Source organism: Spermophilus citellus (assembly GCF_964194105.1).
Source record: "Spermophilus citellus genome assembly, chromosome: 2".
In the NCBI taxonomy this organism is placed as follows: domain Eukaryota; kingdom Metazoa; phylum Chordata; class Mammalia; order Rodentia; family Sciuridae; genus Spermophilus; species Spermophilus citellus.
Window position 1 is genome coordinate 228,231,395 of NC_138183.1, and position 15,633 is coordinate 228,247,027.

Here is a 15,633-nt window from a genome sequence, read left to right on the forward strand (position 1 = left end):
TAAACCAGTGTTACCCTCCCTTATACCTGTCATTTAAAATTCGTGGTTTTAACTCCCTCTTTTGAAGACTGGAAAATAAAAGGAAAGAGTCAGACACTTATCTTTCCTTTCAGTATGAATTGCACCTTCGAGTAACCAGAGAGCGGACTTAAGATTAAGTACATCTTTTTTCTGTAAGAATACTAGCTAATAGAGGAGCGGTAGAGTGAGGATATGTATTTCTGTTTCGTAACCCCTAATGAAGCCTGGATCCAGTTAGTGGTCATCAGTGGTTGCTGAGACCCTTGGGTAGAAAATTGATGTGGAGCTTTATGTGATGGATCAGGCTGAAAACCCCTGAAGCCACCTGACCGTCTTTTCAGACAGCTTTGAACTGATGTTGCACCACTTCAATGGAACGTGGAGACTTGACTGTGGGCTTGTTAGGTTACGGGTGTCACATTGCCCATGTCCATTCATTCAAGAGAGCCACAAGAGGGTGTTTTAATTTTTCACTGTAAAGTTTCCAGTGTATGTTCAGGGCTTCTTGAGAAGAGAATATCGTATTTACCCAGTCAGTTCCCGCTCTGGTTCCTTCCCTCCCTCCTGATGTTCCACGTCCCCTTCCTGGGATCTTTCCCTCTCTGTCTGAAGAACTTCCGTTAGCAGTTCTTTTAAAGCACGTCTTCTGGCAACAGATTCCCTCAATTTTTCATTCTGATAACGTCTTTATTTCACCTTCATTCCCGAAGGATATTTTTATGGTGTTGGAAATTCGGGGTTAATCCTTCTTTTCTCTAAGTACTTCAAACGTGCCTCTTCTTTTTGGCTTCTCTGATTTCCAAAGAGAAATTTATAGTCATTTGGATTGTTTCCCCAAAGGTTATGCCTTGAAGTATATATTTTTTCTTCTTTTCTCTTTTTGTCTCTACTTTTCAGCATTTAGATGATGGTGTTGACTGTCTGTGTCACAGGTGTATTCTGTTCAGGGTTTCCTGAGGTTTTGCGTTTGCCGTACTTTGTACATTTTCAACTCTTCAATATTTTGTAAGTACTGTCCTCTTTTTTCTTTCCTGATGGGATTCTGATGACAACAATGTTGGGTCTTCTGTCACTGTCCCACGAGTCCCTGAGACTCTGTTCATTGTCCGTCATTTTCTTCTTGTTCAGGTTGGATTATTTTGATTCTTTCTTTGGTCCCCTTCTTTGCAGCTTATCCAGTGTTGGATTTGGCTTTAAGTTCAGTTGCTGTATTTTTCCCTTTTGAAATTTCCTCTGGGTTCTTTGGTCTTCCATTGCTTTGCTGAGACCGTGTGTGTCCGTTTGTTTCAAGGGGGTTTGGGATTGCTGGTTAGAGCATTCCTAAAATAGCCGCTTTAAATTCTTCACCATGGAAGTCTGACAACTGAGTGTTCTGGGGTTGATCGTCTTTCTTATCCTGGGGTCTCTGTGGGGCGAGTGATTTCAGATTATATTCTGGGTATTTTGAGTGTCCGACGCTCTGGATCCTTAGATTTTTGTTTTAGTAGGCAAATGACTGGTTGGGTCAAACTGCATGTCTCTACCCTCTGTGGGCTTTGGTTTTAATAGTTTTCAGACTGGTTTTTTTGCAGTACTGTTTGGATCTTTCCTGCATGAGCACCCCCAGTTGTCTCTCTGTGAATTAATTCTCAATGACTTTGGTGCACTCATTAGGACCAGATCCACTCTGGTGCAGCTTGGGGAACAGCCTGGGAGTTCAGAAACATCTCTATGGCATGACTTTCAAGATCCTCTCCTTGTTCTGTCTGGCCCTTTCCAGTTTCTGAGACTCTAAGGACAGTGGGAAGGATGGTAAATTCACCGCCATTTTGCTGATAGTTCAAATTTCGGTCTTCCCCACTTGGGCTGCTCCAGATCACTTAACAGAGTCTGTAGATAGCAGCTGCCTGCCTCCCAGCCTGGCTTCTAAGGCTGCCTTCAGTAGGAGAGCCAGAGGGAGGTGGGATTCCTATCTCTGCCCTATCCTAGGAATCTCCCAAAAGCCAGTTCTGGCTGCACAAAAAGAGACACAACTAGACGTTATTTGGCTTCTGATGGAAGGCAGCTGGAGCCCCCATCACCACTGAGAGGTGCTTCTGCCAACAGCGTCCCAGCTGAGTCTGACTGAGCCTCTAAATCTCACCATTAGTTCATAGGAAACTCAGGGAGAGAGGAACACGGTAATGACCCCATGGGGAGGCACACTGCCAGATGCACCGTGTGGGGAATTCTTCAGGGCCCAATTCCATCCATAAATAAATTCTAAGAAGAAACATAGAGGAAGAGGGGACCATGGATTCAAAGAGGCCAGGAGTTACATTAACCCCGTGCAGTGTGTGGATCTTGTTTGAATCCTAACTCCGTGTAAACTAAGTGTTTAACGAAATTGCGATAATTGGTGATTTTTGAATGCCAGTTGGATATTTGATGATATTAAAGCATTGTTGTTAGTTTTTTTTTTTATTAATTTTGAGAATGATATTGTGACTATTTTTTAAAAATCCGTACCTTGTAGAAATATGTATTGAAGTCTATAAAGATCTGATTACTTGATGTCTGGGTGTGCTTGGAGCCAGTCCCACCAGGGCAGGGAGGGTGATCAAGGGTGGGACAAACAGAACTGTCCGGGAGTTGGTAATTGTGGTAGCCAAGTGATTGGTGTATGGGGTTCATCAAACCAGCCTCTATTTTTGCATGTGTTTGGAAAAAAATCCCCTGATAAGATGACCAATAGAAACAGAGGAAGGGTAAAGGAGTGGTTCTGCTGGGTGATTTCTTGGCTTGAACAGGTGACTTCCAGAGTCTTCTTTTTAGAGTCTGATTTAACAGCCTTGGGTTTTTCCAGCATTTGCATTTCTTCCTTTCTCAGGAGTAAGGATCAGTGGGATCAGGGTTCCCTTTTAAAGCCTCTCCCTTTCCCTCCCTACTCCCTTGTGTCTGCCTTCCCTTCTCCATTGTACTTGGACCTTCCCAACTGGAGGGAGGCCCCACGTCCACTGCCCGTGTGGCTCTCAGGATCCTCATTGAGGGAGGTGGGGACTCCAGCTGTGAACCAGGACAGCCCTGTCTGGCGACCACCGTAGCAAATTCATTCAGGCCGAGCATCCTCTGTTCCTGCTTTGGCAGAGTTATGTCCTGCGACATAACCACCCTGTCCTGCACTGCTCTCTTCCCTGGGGATGAATCTGCCTGGCCCCTGAGCCCAGCGGAAAGGTCTCCCCGGTCTGCCTGTCTTGCTGTTCACAGAGCCCCACGGTGGGTGCTGGCCTAGGTCTGTCCTTGTGCATTTCCTCTTTGCCCCTTGGCTGGACTGGGTGGTCTGGGAATCTCCATGGGGAAAACGCTTCCTGCCAGTGCTCCCCAGCCGTGTCATTGAGTCTCCTTTGGTGACCTGCTTCTTGGGGGAACCTCCCTGGTTTGCCAGGGCTGGCTTGGAGCATCCTGTGGGTTCCCCCGCACAACCCGAGCCTTCCTCAAGCAAAGGGCACCTGGAGAGGCGGCCTGCCTTGACCCCCTTGTGGGAAATGACTTCTGCACTCTGCATCCTGTGCTTGTCTGTTCTCTGCTCTCAGTACTGTTGCTCTTCTGCCTTCCCTGCTGGATTGGCAGCTGAGAGATGGTACTTTGTTCCCAGCCGAGCACGCTGCAGCCTTAGCAGGTGATAGATTACGTACAATAAGTAGGACTTCTCCCGCTGTATCTCCATGTCCTGTTGACTGGACTCCCCGTCCGGAATGGAAGCTTTTTAAGAACAGAGATTGGGTTGTGCTTTATCTCCAAAGCTTAGTAAAGTGCTTTATTTCAAGGAAATAGTTGATACGTGACTGTTGAATGAACACATCTAGTAACTTGTCAAATGAAGGGCTGAGGAAGACGGGCCGACTGGGGCAGCCTCCCTTCCCCACCGCAGTCAGGGTATGTTCTTAAACTAGGGACATCTGAACCCTCCCCTGTGTGCCGGGGTGCGCCCAGAGTGGGTTTGGCCTTACATTGCTCACTAACCCCAGCTCCTGCCTTCTTTCAGATTCTCATCTTCTTTCCACAATCTCTGTGCCAGACACCACGCAAGATGCTGCAGGGATGACAGAGATGGGTCAGACACAGACCCTGACATCCTTGAGCTTATACTCAAGTAAGAGATCCAAAAATACTCATCTCCTCCGATGATAACGTGGAGTTGACAGTGGGGAGCGCCGTGGGAATCAGGGATGGGACACATTCTTTTCCTCCGGGCTCCTTAGTGGGGGTGGTTGAAGGAAATGAGCTTAGGAGGGTGGGTACCATTTAAAATACAGTCCCATGGGGTGTTCTGGGCGAGGGCCCAGGTGAGTCTGGGAGATGTGCACGCTGCCCAGGCCTCGTGAACCACCTGTGGCACTTATTGAGCACCTCCTGTGTATGCCTTTCCATATGCTTCATGCAGATGGATTCGTTGTGGGTAGGTGGTGGTATCATCCCCCTTTCAGATATATGGAGACATGGAAAGGGAAGCAACTTGTCATGGTCACATAATTAGTGATAAATTGGGATGTCAACCCAGGGTCTGAACTCTTAACCACTACCCTAAGGCACATTAATAATGATAATCAGCATGTAGCGAGCACCTATTCTGGGTGCCTTGACCCTCGGCACCCTCCAGGTGCCACATCTCCATCTGGAGAAGACGAAGCTTGGTGTAGCACCATTGTCCCCGGTTGTGTGGTTTGCAGGGCAGTGGGGGCTGGGGAGACGAGCTCCCCAGGGAGGCCAGGATTACCCATTGAGTGGTGGTCAACCACAGGACAGGGGGACAGGTGGGAATTTGGGGGGATGGTGACAAGGAGTTTTCTATTCGTGTGGTGAAAGAGGACTTTTTAAGTTCTGCCGGAGACAGATTGCCTCATTTCCTGTCTTGAAGCCGCTCAGCTGCTTTTGGGTGACCACAGTGGTCCCTTGGCCCGCTCCTTTAGATGTGGTCCAAGTAGAGGCGCCAGTTTAATTAACCGCTAAGCGGTTCCCTTAACTCACGCCTCCCTCCATCGTGGTAGAGAGAGACACGTTCTCTTTCTTGCATATTGTGGGTTGGAAAATAGACCATTAGAGCCCTGTTTTTCTTGTGCTAATAATACCCAAGGAGCTTTGGAGCCTACAATTGAGTAAGTTGACTCCACAGACGATTTTCTCCACCTCCAGTGAAATAAATACTATAACAGTGTTCCTCTCCCTAGTTAACTGAGTCAAATAATACATTTTTTTTTTTTTTTTGTTTCAAGGAGTGCGTAGTAAGCCATTCTTTGCAAGGACAAAGAAAACATAAACCTTTGGAGCACACTAAATATTACTAGAGATCCTGGGCCATAACACGCAATAGTACGCAGGGTCTCCTTTCTGTTTGTTGAGCGGTGACTGTTTGCAGGTTCTGGGACAGTCCCCATGGGCTGCAGAAACCTCTGAGCCTTGAGCCTGGGTCACCAAAGCCTCCAGCATTGGTCCATGTGAACTGGTGCCACAGTCTAACTGAGGCTGTCAATAGCTGCAGAGGACATGGGAGGACACTTGAAGTGTCTGGGGTCTGTGGGGGACATCTGCCACTCTGGTTAGGTGACTCGAAGCATTGTGCCTTTGAATCCTGTCATTGACCAGAATCTCTTGTCCATGTCTGCCTTTTTTGGTAGTAGCTCAGGGTCACCCTTAGGAACAGTCTTCATGGTTTAGACCAGGCTCTGATGCAGGGGCTGGGGGAGGGGAGGGAAGGGGAAGGGAGGGAGGGGATTGCCTTTGTTCCTTTGTAGAACTTTCCAGTGTCTTTTGAAGCCGTGCTAGGCTTTTGGAATTCTTGGGTTGTCTTTTTAAGGTTTTATGTCCCCTCCCAGGTTGTCAGCTTTATTTTTTCTTGCTGTCCGTTTGTCTGCAGGGTGGGCAGGAGCCTCCCCTCTCCCTTCTCATTGGCTTTGTCCTTGGGAACTGGGAATGAAGCTTGGTGGGACCTGGGTCAATGGAGAATCAATAGGTGCTGCGGGAGGTGGAGGCTGGAGCGCTCTCTGTGAACTCCTGGCAGTTGGAAGGCGTGAACCTGGCTGTGCAGGTTTTGACGGGAGCCCTCCTTGCTGGCTTGCTGCTGGAGTTGGGGTGTACTTCTCTGCCTTCTCTCCCACTCCGTTCCTATGCCCTGCAGCAGGGTGGGGAACAGGGCTCACGTCTTAGGGCTTTCTTTGGCCTGTTGAGACCCAGGGAGGAGCTCAGGTGTGGCTCTTTACAAGTGTGCACCCCCTCTTTTGTCAGAGATGCTGAGGCAGCTGTTGGTGGACAAGAGGAAAGGGGACCAAGGGAACGGAAAGCCAGTGTCACAGAAAAGATGAGACTCTTAAGAACTGTAGCAAAGCTTTTGAAAGTAAAATAAAATGAGCACCTGTGTTCCCAACACCCGGTTCCAAGCAACATGCTGTGGGTTGCCTTCTTTGCTTCAGATTAAAAAAAAAAAAATGTTACCAAATGTAATTAGAAGTCTGCAGCGGGTCCCTCTTGGATCCATCCTAGTCCCTTCTCTCCAGAGTCATCCACTTCCCTGAACCTGATGGTGGTTTTGGTCATATGAGTTTGCATTGATTCACTGTATGTCTTTGTGTCTTTTAATAACAAATGACATTTTTTGCACAGATAACTTCATATAAATGATACAGCACTATACATATTATACTCATTGCTTTCCCCACTGACTGTTATGTTTGTGAGATTTATCCACCCTGACCAATTCATGTCATTTTTCACTGTGGAACAACAGTGGTTGACACACTATGGACCGTGGACCAAATTTGGCCTATTGTCTGTGTTTGTCAATAAAGTTTTATTGGAATGTGGCCCCTTGTTTACGAATTATCTGTGGCTGCTTTACACTCCAGTGACCAAGTTGAATCATTAGAACAGAGGCACATCAGTGGCTAGCAAAACTTAAAATTATTTACCATCTTTCCCTTTACAGAAAAGAGCCACCTCAGGCTTTCACTATTCCCTTGTATAGCGTACCACATTGCCTCAGTTCTCTTATTGATGAACATTTGGGTCATTTCCCATTTTTTTGTTTTACAAATAATAGCTTCAGCAAACATCTTTGTTCTACTGTCTGTAGAGTGTGTAAGAGCTAGAAGTGAAATTACCAGGTCGTAGGGTATACGCACCTTAAAATTTACTAAATCGCTCTGCAAGGTGGTCCTACCAGTTTGTACACCCGCTCGGAATCCATGAGACTTCCTCTTTGCCAACAACCTTTAGTCTAAGCCCTTAAATGTGTTCTGTGTCATGCGTGTGAAGTGCACTTCATTACTGGCGACAGTACACACATTTTCCCGAGTTTTTAATTGACCATTTGCCATTCTTCTTACTGAATCCTTTGCCCATTTTCCTATTGAGTGGTCCTTTACTTTTTGATTAAGAGAGTTCTTCACATGTTCTGGCTACTAGTCTTTGTGGTTACATGCATTCAAACCAGTCTGTGACTTGGTTTTCCAATGTACATATGTAAATAGATACACATAGGTAGTATGTATGTACCCATATATAGACACATACACGTGACTTTTTTCCTGGGGGGAAGCTCATGCGGTTGAAAGGGTCTAAGGCTGAAGGGAAAGTGAGTAAGCTGATAACGAGTCTGGGCTTGGCACTAGGGTGTCAACGCAGTCTTGATGGCTTACCTTGGAGTGATTGGGTGCCTTCCCACGGCTATTCTTGAATGAGCTGCTTGTTCCACATAGATGTGACCTACAAGGTCCCAGCTGAAGGTCACCATGATGGTGCTGATGGGTAGAAGGCTTTGGACCAAAACCCAACATGATCTGTGGTTCTGTGTTTCCCTATTTGGGTTTTGGCTAAAGTCAGACATTGGTTTCAGCCATTCTCTGGCCCACAGCAATTTCATAATCCAATCTTCCATTTTCAAGTGGAACTACGATTGTTTGGCTTTACACTGGCTGAGCATCCTCCAAACCCAGAGCTCTGGCTTCCTCCATCCTCTGCTTCCTCTGACCTTCCAAATTAAACTTCCTAGGTTGAACATTAAAAAAAATAAACAGAGCCTGCAGGCCTTTAGCTGACCCAGCCCCGTGAACTCCACCAAGTCCTTGTAGCTGTCATCTGTGTGTGACCCAACAGCAGCTCAGTGGAGCTCACAGCAGAGAGATTGCAGCTGCCACCTTACACTTGAGGACCTTGCAGGCTGTTTCCAGAGGCAGCCTGAGCCCATAGCAGTTCCCGAGCTGGGCCTGGCATCCACTCTGTGCTGGTCTCGCCACATGTAGTTCAGGTTGAGTTCACCACCTGAGGTCCAGACTGAACCCTCTTCATCATTACTACTGTCCCCCACTGTGGGAGGCCATATCCTGTGTGTCCAGGACATACATAACTAGGGGGTACTGCCTGCACCCTCTTGGCCCTCTGTTTTCTCAGAGAAATCATGTGATGTTGAAATTAATGCTGCAGCAGTGTGAGAGCCACAGGGGGTGGCCCTAGGACTGGTGCAGTCACACAGGGCTGATGTTTAGGCTCTTATACTCTGTGCTTGCTGTCATGAATGGTTTTAAAGATTTTTGAACAGCAGACCCCATATTTTCAATTTGCTCTGCATCTGTCCCATGATGTAGCCAGTCCTGTCCACCGACAAAGCAACCAAGTCTCGGAGAGGCAAAGGGATGTACCCAGGATTGCACAGTGAATAAGTAGCAGGGTTATTTCTGTGTGACTCCTTCACTGATTGAAAAGAGCCCTGGAGTGAGCCTCGTGAGGCATGGGGACACGAGGTGTCCTGTGCTGCAGAGACACTGTCTGCCTGTGCACATTTGCTTATGCGTTATTAAGTAATTATGTGTTGACCTCACACTGACCATTTGCCACCCTTTAGCTTGAAAGCAGGGCTCAGCGCTGTCATTTTCTTTTCTTTCTGTGAAAGTCCCTAGAACAGGGAGCCTTTTGGAGGAGCTTTTTGGAAATGGTCACTGACCCCCTGGGTCTGTGGATTTTTTTTTTTTTTTTTTTTTGGTGGCAAAGACTCAAGACCAGGAGTTTACATTCGTAAATCACAAAGAATAAACGAGGAATTAACGGGCTGGTCCACAGTGAGGGAGCCAGAAGAATCCTGCTAGCACTTGGGTGTGATCATGTGATCTCTGACCTCTGACCTGACTCAGTTACTTCTTTCAGCTTTTCTCCCTGAGTCTCCTGTCACTGACTTGTCCACTCTCAAGTTCCCGGGCAGCAGTCCAGGGATCCAGGTTTTGCCCCAGACTCGACATGCTGCAGGCCAGCCTAGGGGTTGACCATTCAGGCCACTTTGGTGTAGTCACAGGCAGCAGCACGGTGACCCGGGGGAAGGGACGCTTGCAAGGTGGCAGAGTGAGTCTTGTCCTGGCCTGGCCTTCCACTGGCAGGACGAGCTCGCGGCTGGCTGGGGAGGTTCTCGGGTCGCGGGGGGGGGTGGGGGGGGTGGGGGGGGGTGGGAGTCCCTGGCCTCCCTGGTGACCAGCCCTCTTTTCCCTTCGCAGCCGCCAACCCCCTGCTCTGCTCCACCGCCCGCTACCACTGCAGGAACGGCCTCTGCATCGACAAGAGCTTCCTCTGCGACGGGCAGAACAACTGTCAGGACAACAGTGACGAGGAGAGCTGCGAGAGTTCCCAAGGTAGGAGTCGCTGGAGCACCGGGCAGTGGCCCCCGCCGCGCAGCGTGACCGTCACTGAGGCAGCGTGGCACGGGAGGGAGGACCCCATGCCCGCCTCCAAACACAGCGTGGGTAGCTCCTACGCGTGGCCCCCCCAGCCCTGGGGCGGGTAGGTGTGCGGGTCCTGGGGTCTTGACCATGCCGCGCCCACCGTTCTGCATTTGGTATTCTTCATCGTTCAATGTCCCTCACACCTTTCCTCCTCAGAATTGCAGCTGGCCCCAGCTGCAGGACACACCCTCGTGCCACTGTGCTGTGGTTTCTAAGTCACTGCATTGTTGGGCCATGTGATCCCTTTCTTTCCATCAGATTATTTCTGTAGGATGGATTCTGCAGGGTGGGTCCCCTGTGCAGGTCGTGGCCACCTCTCTCCATACAGCTGTTGGATTTTATTTTTCTTCAGTTGACTTTGGCATCATTCGCACCTGTCAGTTTTCCTGTTGTATCACAGACATTTGCTGTTGCTTTTTTTTTTTCTTTTTCATTTTACTAGTCCTGGAAGGAGAGCCTCCCCGAATGCTCTGATTTGCGTTTCTGTGATGATGAGCTGAGCTCACGTCCCACTCCCTTGTGTTTGTTTACTACTTTGTTTCCTCTTGTGTAAATTGCCTGTGCACATCCGAGGCTTTTGATTTCAGAGCTGTGTCATGGCAACGGAAGGATGCATGCAGCTGGGGGTGGAAACTGAGCTGTGTTAGGGAACCTGGGAGGCACAGGGCGGGGTGAGGCCATGGCCTCCACTAAGACTGACCAGCATCTTTCTTTACTTACTGACTCTTGTTCAGTAAGCATTCTGTAATGACTAGAAGAGACAAGGTAAAATAGTATCTGCATAGACTTGGCCAGGATCTGTGCAGGGAACAGCTCAGGAGGCAAGTGTTGGTAGAGTGGGAAGCCTCTGATTGTCCTTGCCTGGAAAAGCCCTTCCCGGGTCTTCCCTTCCCAGTGATTTTCTCCAAATGCAACCCTTAGTCCAGCCACCCCACGGCGGGGGTGGGGGGATGGGGGGGTGGGGGGGTGGGGGGATGGGGGGTGGGTGGCTGGACAAAGACAAGAACAACTTTGGAAATGCGCGTGCTGGGGCCCCATTCCCGACCATCTGAATCCACCCTTGAGGGTGGGTCCAGCCATCTCTGTTTCATTTAACAATTGTTCCAGATTGTTCTAAAGCACACTAAGTCTGAGAGCCAGTGTTCTACACGAACCTTAGAGAGGATTTTAATGTTGCCATTTGTCTAGGGATTTCTAAACTTCTGGGTATTGCTAGTCTTGAGACAAAGTCACATTTTTATAAAATAAAATCAAAACAGATGTCAAAGTAGAGCCAGTGATGGATCCCAAATGGGAACCAACATCACCAAGTCAAGCACCTATTAGCATGGATGGGAGGGACGGAGGACATTTTTCTATCAATATTATTTCCCCCCAGCATCCTGTGTGTTCGTGTATCTCAGACTCTTCTCATGGAGCCCCGAGGTGTGAGGTAGAAGGGCTCCCAAGGCAGACTTGGAGGTGAGGGACCTGGAGGTGAGGGATTTGAGGGTGAGGGACCTGGAGGTGAGGGGCCTGGAGGTGAGGGACCTGGAGGTGAGGGGCCTGGAGGTGAGGGATGCTCATGGTGTGGCAACATCCTCCCGACCCAGGTGTTTTGCTGAGGCTGACTTTTGCTCTTCCCTTTGGGGGAATGACTGGTCTCTGCATAGGTCAGTGGTAATTACTTTTTCTAAATTCTGCTTCTTTTTCCTTATTACCCTCTCACAAACATGAGGTTCATAGAAAAAGTTGATGGTACCTAGGACTTGTACCTAGGAAGCCCAGCCCTTGACAAATATTTAACATCGAGCAACCTTCCTTCCTTAGGGTCTCAGCTTTGGGCCTCTATACCCAAATAACATCCCCTTAGACGACAAGCTCTGGGTTGGTGCCCTCATTTTTTTTTTTTTTTAAGAGAGAGAGGAGAGAGAGAGAGAATTTTTTTTAATATTTATTTTTTAGTTTTCGGAGGATACAACAACATCTTTGTTTGTATGTGGTGCTGAGGATCGAACCCAGGCCGCGCGCATGCCAGGCAAGCGCGCTACCGCTTGAGCCACATCCCCAGCCCATTGGTGCCCTCCCCAGCCCATTGGTGCCCTCCTTAGTTAGACATTTGGTAATGTCCTTAGGTGCGGCCAGTATACCAACCTCCACACCAGGTGGCCCCTGTGGAAGGCATCGCCATTGGCTACTCAGGAACACTGGCTGTGACCTTGAACTCTACAGAACTTATCTAGTAGCATAGTGTCTTACACACCAGGGGTTCAGTAAATGCCGAAGAATAGAAAAGACTTCTCTTATCCTCACCCTGTTGATGTGCACACTGTGGAATCCACAGCACAGACATCGCTAAGTTATGTGAGTTAAAGTATTCATAACTTATTAAAATAATAATGTTGTGATCATTGTTTCAGTCGAGTAGAAGCTTCTTCCGTTCCTTCAGCGGGAGTCTGCCCCTCAGTGAGCACAAGACACCAGTCTTGGGTCTGCAGCCCCCGGGCCAGCCTGCAGTTCTGCGTCCCTCATATGGAGTATATACCTCCAGGCACCGAGTGTGACTCTAGTATTTAAGGCTGTGCTTTGTGCGGACATGGTAGCCTCTGAATGCAAAGCTGCCTGCTGCTCTTGCTACTTGAACAAAGGAGCGTGGGCACTGTGGGGAAATCTGACCCATGCTGGGCTTTTGAGAGACCAAACTCCATGCGTGTTTTCCTGAAGAGTCTCAGAGACGTCTGTTTGGACAGAATACAGTCTTGTGCCACGTGGAACTGTCAGACCTCACGCTACACCAGGTACTCCCCACTCAGAACGCTGCACAGGAGCTCATTTAATCCAAATATGTCTTAATTGCTTCCTGTGGGCTTCTAAGCCCTTGAAAAATGCATCTTTGCTTTCAGTTGATGTGGGAAAAGAAAATTACATTTTATAATATTCATTTTGAGGAGGTGGAGAAAACTGGTCTCAAGACAAGGAAATATGGTGCTTGAAATGCCTTTTCTCTAACTCGGGTGAAAAAGGAGACATTCCACTCTGCAGACACCAGGGAGCCCCTCTTCTGTTGCCCTCTTTATCTTTGGCCTTGACAGCCAACGACGTGCTCCCTAAGGACTCGGAACTGGGATGGGCCTGAGAAGGCACAGGTCTGTGGTCTTAGCCTTCCTGTGGGACGGACTGGACACCAAAGAACACTGGGGTGGGAGGGGACTGGCTTTTCACGGGGACTTCCTTGATTGGAAAGATCTCTGTTTGCAAGACATTTTGAAATCTGTATCTGTGCAGCAGGTTCACTCTGGCTTTTCTGTTGCTTCAGAACTCTCCCTGGGAGGTGCACACCTGAGATTCAGCAGGGGGTGTCATGCACATGTTGGGTGTGAGTGCCACTCAGGTGGCCTTAAAAATGTCCCTGAATGTGGCAGCAGCTTCCAGTGATCCCCATCTCTTGATATCTATGCCCCATATAACCCCATCCCTGTGAATGTGATCTGGATCTGCATTGTGTGCGTGCGTGCATGTGTGTATATGTAGGGGTGTGTGTGTGTGTGTGTGTGTGTGTGTGCGTGTGTGTGTAAGAGAGAGAGAGAGAGAGACAATACCTATAACATAGAATTGATTCCCATAACAGAGTCCAGTGGTATTAAGTGCATTCACATGGCTGTGCAACGCATCTCCAGAACTCTCTGACATTTTGCATCTCTGAAACCCTGAACCCATTAAACAACAACTCCCTATGACCCTTCTCCCCCGCCCTGGCAGCCACCGTTCTGCTTCCTGTCGTGATGAATTTGGTAATTCTAGCTAAGTATCTCGTATTAGTGGAATCAGATGGTGTTTGTCATTTTGCAACCAGCTCAGCTTACATAGTATAATGTCCTCAAGGCTCATCCATATTGCACACGTCACCATTCCCTTCCTTTTTAAGGCTGAGTACTATTCCACTGTGTGGACATACTGCATTTTGTTTCTCTGCTCATTGACAAATGAACACTTACTTGGATTGCTTCCATCCTTTGGCTCCTGGGAACAATGCTGCTGTGAACCCGGGTGTGCAAATTGGGATTCACTTTCAACAAAGAAAAATGAAACAAAGGACAATGAGTTGTCAGTTCCAGGATTAGCTTACCAAGGCTGACATCCTTTCCACTGCTGTCTCCTGCTGTCTCTCTTGCTCTCACTGGTGGAAGCCAACTGCCCTGTTGTGAGTGTCCTCTCAGAGGCCCTTGTGGAGCTGGGGCCTTCCAGCAGCCTCCTGGGTAAGGCTGGAGGTGAATCTGTCCCTGGTCAAATCCCTGCAGCCCATATTGGCATCTCAGTTGTAATCTCGCCAGAGACCCTGAGCCAGGGACAGGCCCCTCGTGGATTTCAGACCCATTTCGGAAACTGTCAGACAACATAATTTCTGTTTGTTAAACCTCGAAGATGTGGGGTGATTTTTTTGTGCAGCATTCAATAACTAACCCCAAATACCTTTCTCATGGGCCCCAGTCCTCAGAGTCCCCGGGAGCTTCTGAGGACTCTGGTCAGGAGGGGGGTCAGCCCTCCAGGAGGAGACCAGGCAGGGGTTTATAACACATGCTGGGGACACGGATGTCAGGTGCCTGTCTCCACATTCAACTTGTGTTTTTCTATTCCATTGTCACCAAGTGCCTCTGAGGGTCGGAGCTCTTATGGCCTCCAATTTGTGGATGAAGAACAGAGGAACACTGAGGGATTTCCAGGTCAAGTCCACACAGCAAGCCAGTGGTCGGTGCAGCTTGGGAACTCGAGTCGTCTGAGGTGGGAAGGATGCTCTTCATCGCCCCATGATGGTACTGACTTGCCACCAACCTGGGCTCAGGGCTCCGGGAGATCTTCCAGGCTCTTGCGGCTGGTGTTGGAGGGGGAGCGGAGCGCGAAGGGGGCAGGTTTGCTTCTTCCTCCTCAAGGGGTTCCCTTAGCAAAAGAATAATGCACCCTCCACATTCCTATCGCGGGATGGCGAGGGCCATGCTGGGAAGGTGACCTCTTCAGAAAAGCCCCCAGTGCTGAGGAGGTGGCAGAACATTCTGGCCTTCGGGCTGTGGTTTCTTTATCTCTCTTGCTGTGTCCTGGTGATAAGGCTTCGGGAGGATTTGGAAGGCTGGCTGTGAGGTTTGGCATGTCCCCAGGAGCGGACAGTGACAGCTTTGTTCTGCTTCTTCTGCAAAGTGTGTGTGTGAGAGAGGAGAGAGTTTTGGAGAACGAGCACTAGGGTGGGTGTTTTTTGGGTCAGTCGGGAGGTAACAAGCAGGTGCCTGCCATGTGCCGGGCCCTGTGCTGCAGGAGTGGGCAGAAGCCACCTTGTCCCCTTGTTGAATGGTGTTCCTCCCTCCCAGCATTCATCCGCGGAGATTCTAATCCACTCGACCCCAGATAGTGACCGTGTTTGGGACCTTGTTGGTTGTAGATGTCAAGATGAGTTCATGCTAGAGAAGGGTGGGCCTCTCGTCTCCTAGGACCAGTGTGTGCATAGTGTGACATTTGGACACAGTCGTGTCATACATGTCACAACAGCCCTGAAACAGGAATCAGTAAAGGCAGTAGCCCTCAGTACTCACCCCCACTTCTGCTTCCCAGGGGCCTTGGACTCCATCCTCCTATCCTAATCTCCCATCTGACCTAAATTAGCCAGTGACCACCCTAGTGTCTCACTGGGGCCTGGACTTACAGTGAGTAGATATATAGTCGGCTGGTAGAATTCATGGGAAGGGTCCCTGTGGCTGCAGGGCAGAGGGGTCACCTATTCTGGCCACCACTGCTAACTCTGGACTCTGCCCTTCACCCACTGCAGCCAGGGGCAGGTGGTATGTGGTTCACGGAGGGAACCATCCTTCAGCTAATGCTGGGATCTGTTGAAATCTAGAACTGTTCCTTCCCCCGGGCCACCCATCTCCTC

At 49.1% G+C, this 15,633-nt stretch overlaps 1 protein-coding gene across 2 annotated transcripts in view; it reads left to right on the plus strand.

Annotated features, from left to right (window-relative positions):
• LDLRAD3 (low density lipoprotein receptor class A domain containing 3) overlaps positions 1-15,633 on the plus strand; it is a 233,557-nt gene that overhangs the window by 116,166 nt on the left and 101,758 nt on the right. Inside the window, exons 4-5 of one of the 2 annotated variants that reach the window (XM_081273161.1) lie at positions 4,025-4,132; positions 9,513-9,647. In XM_081273161.1, the coding sequence (XP_081129287.1) occupies positions 4,025-4,132; positions 9,513-9,647 (243 nt within the window). The remainder of the gene's footprint in view (positions 1-4,024; positions 4,133-9,512; positions 9,648-15,633) is intronic. The other variant, XM_081273162.1, reaches the window with a different exon arrangement.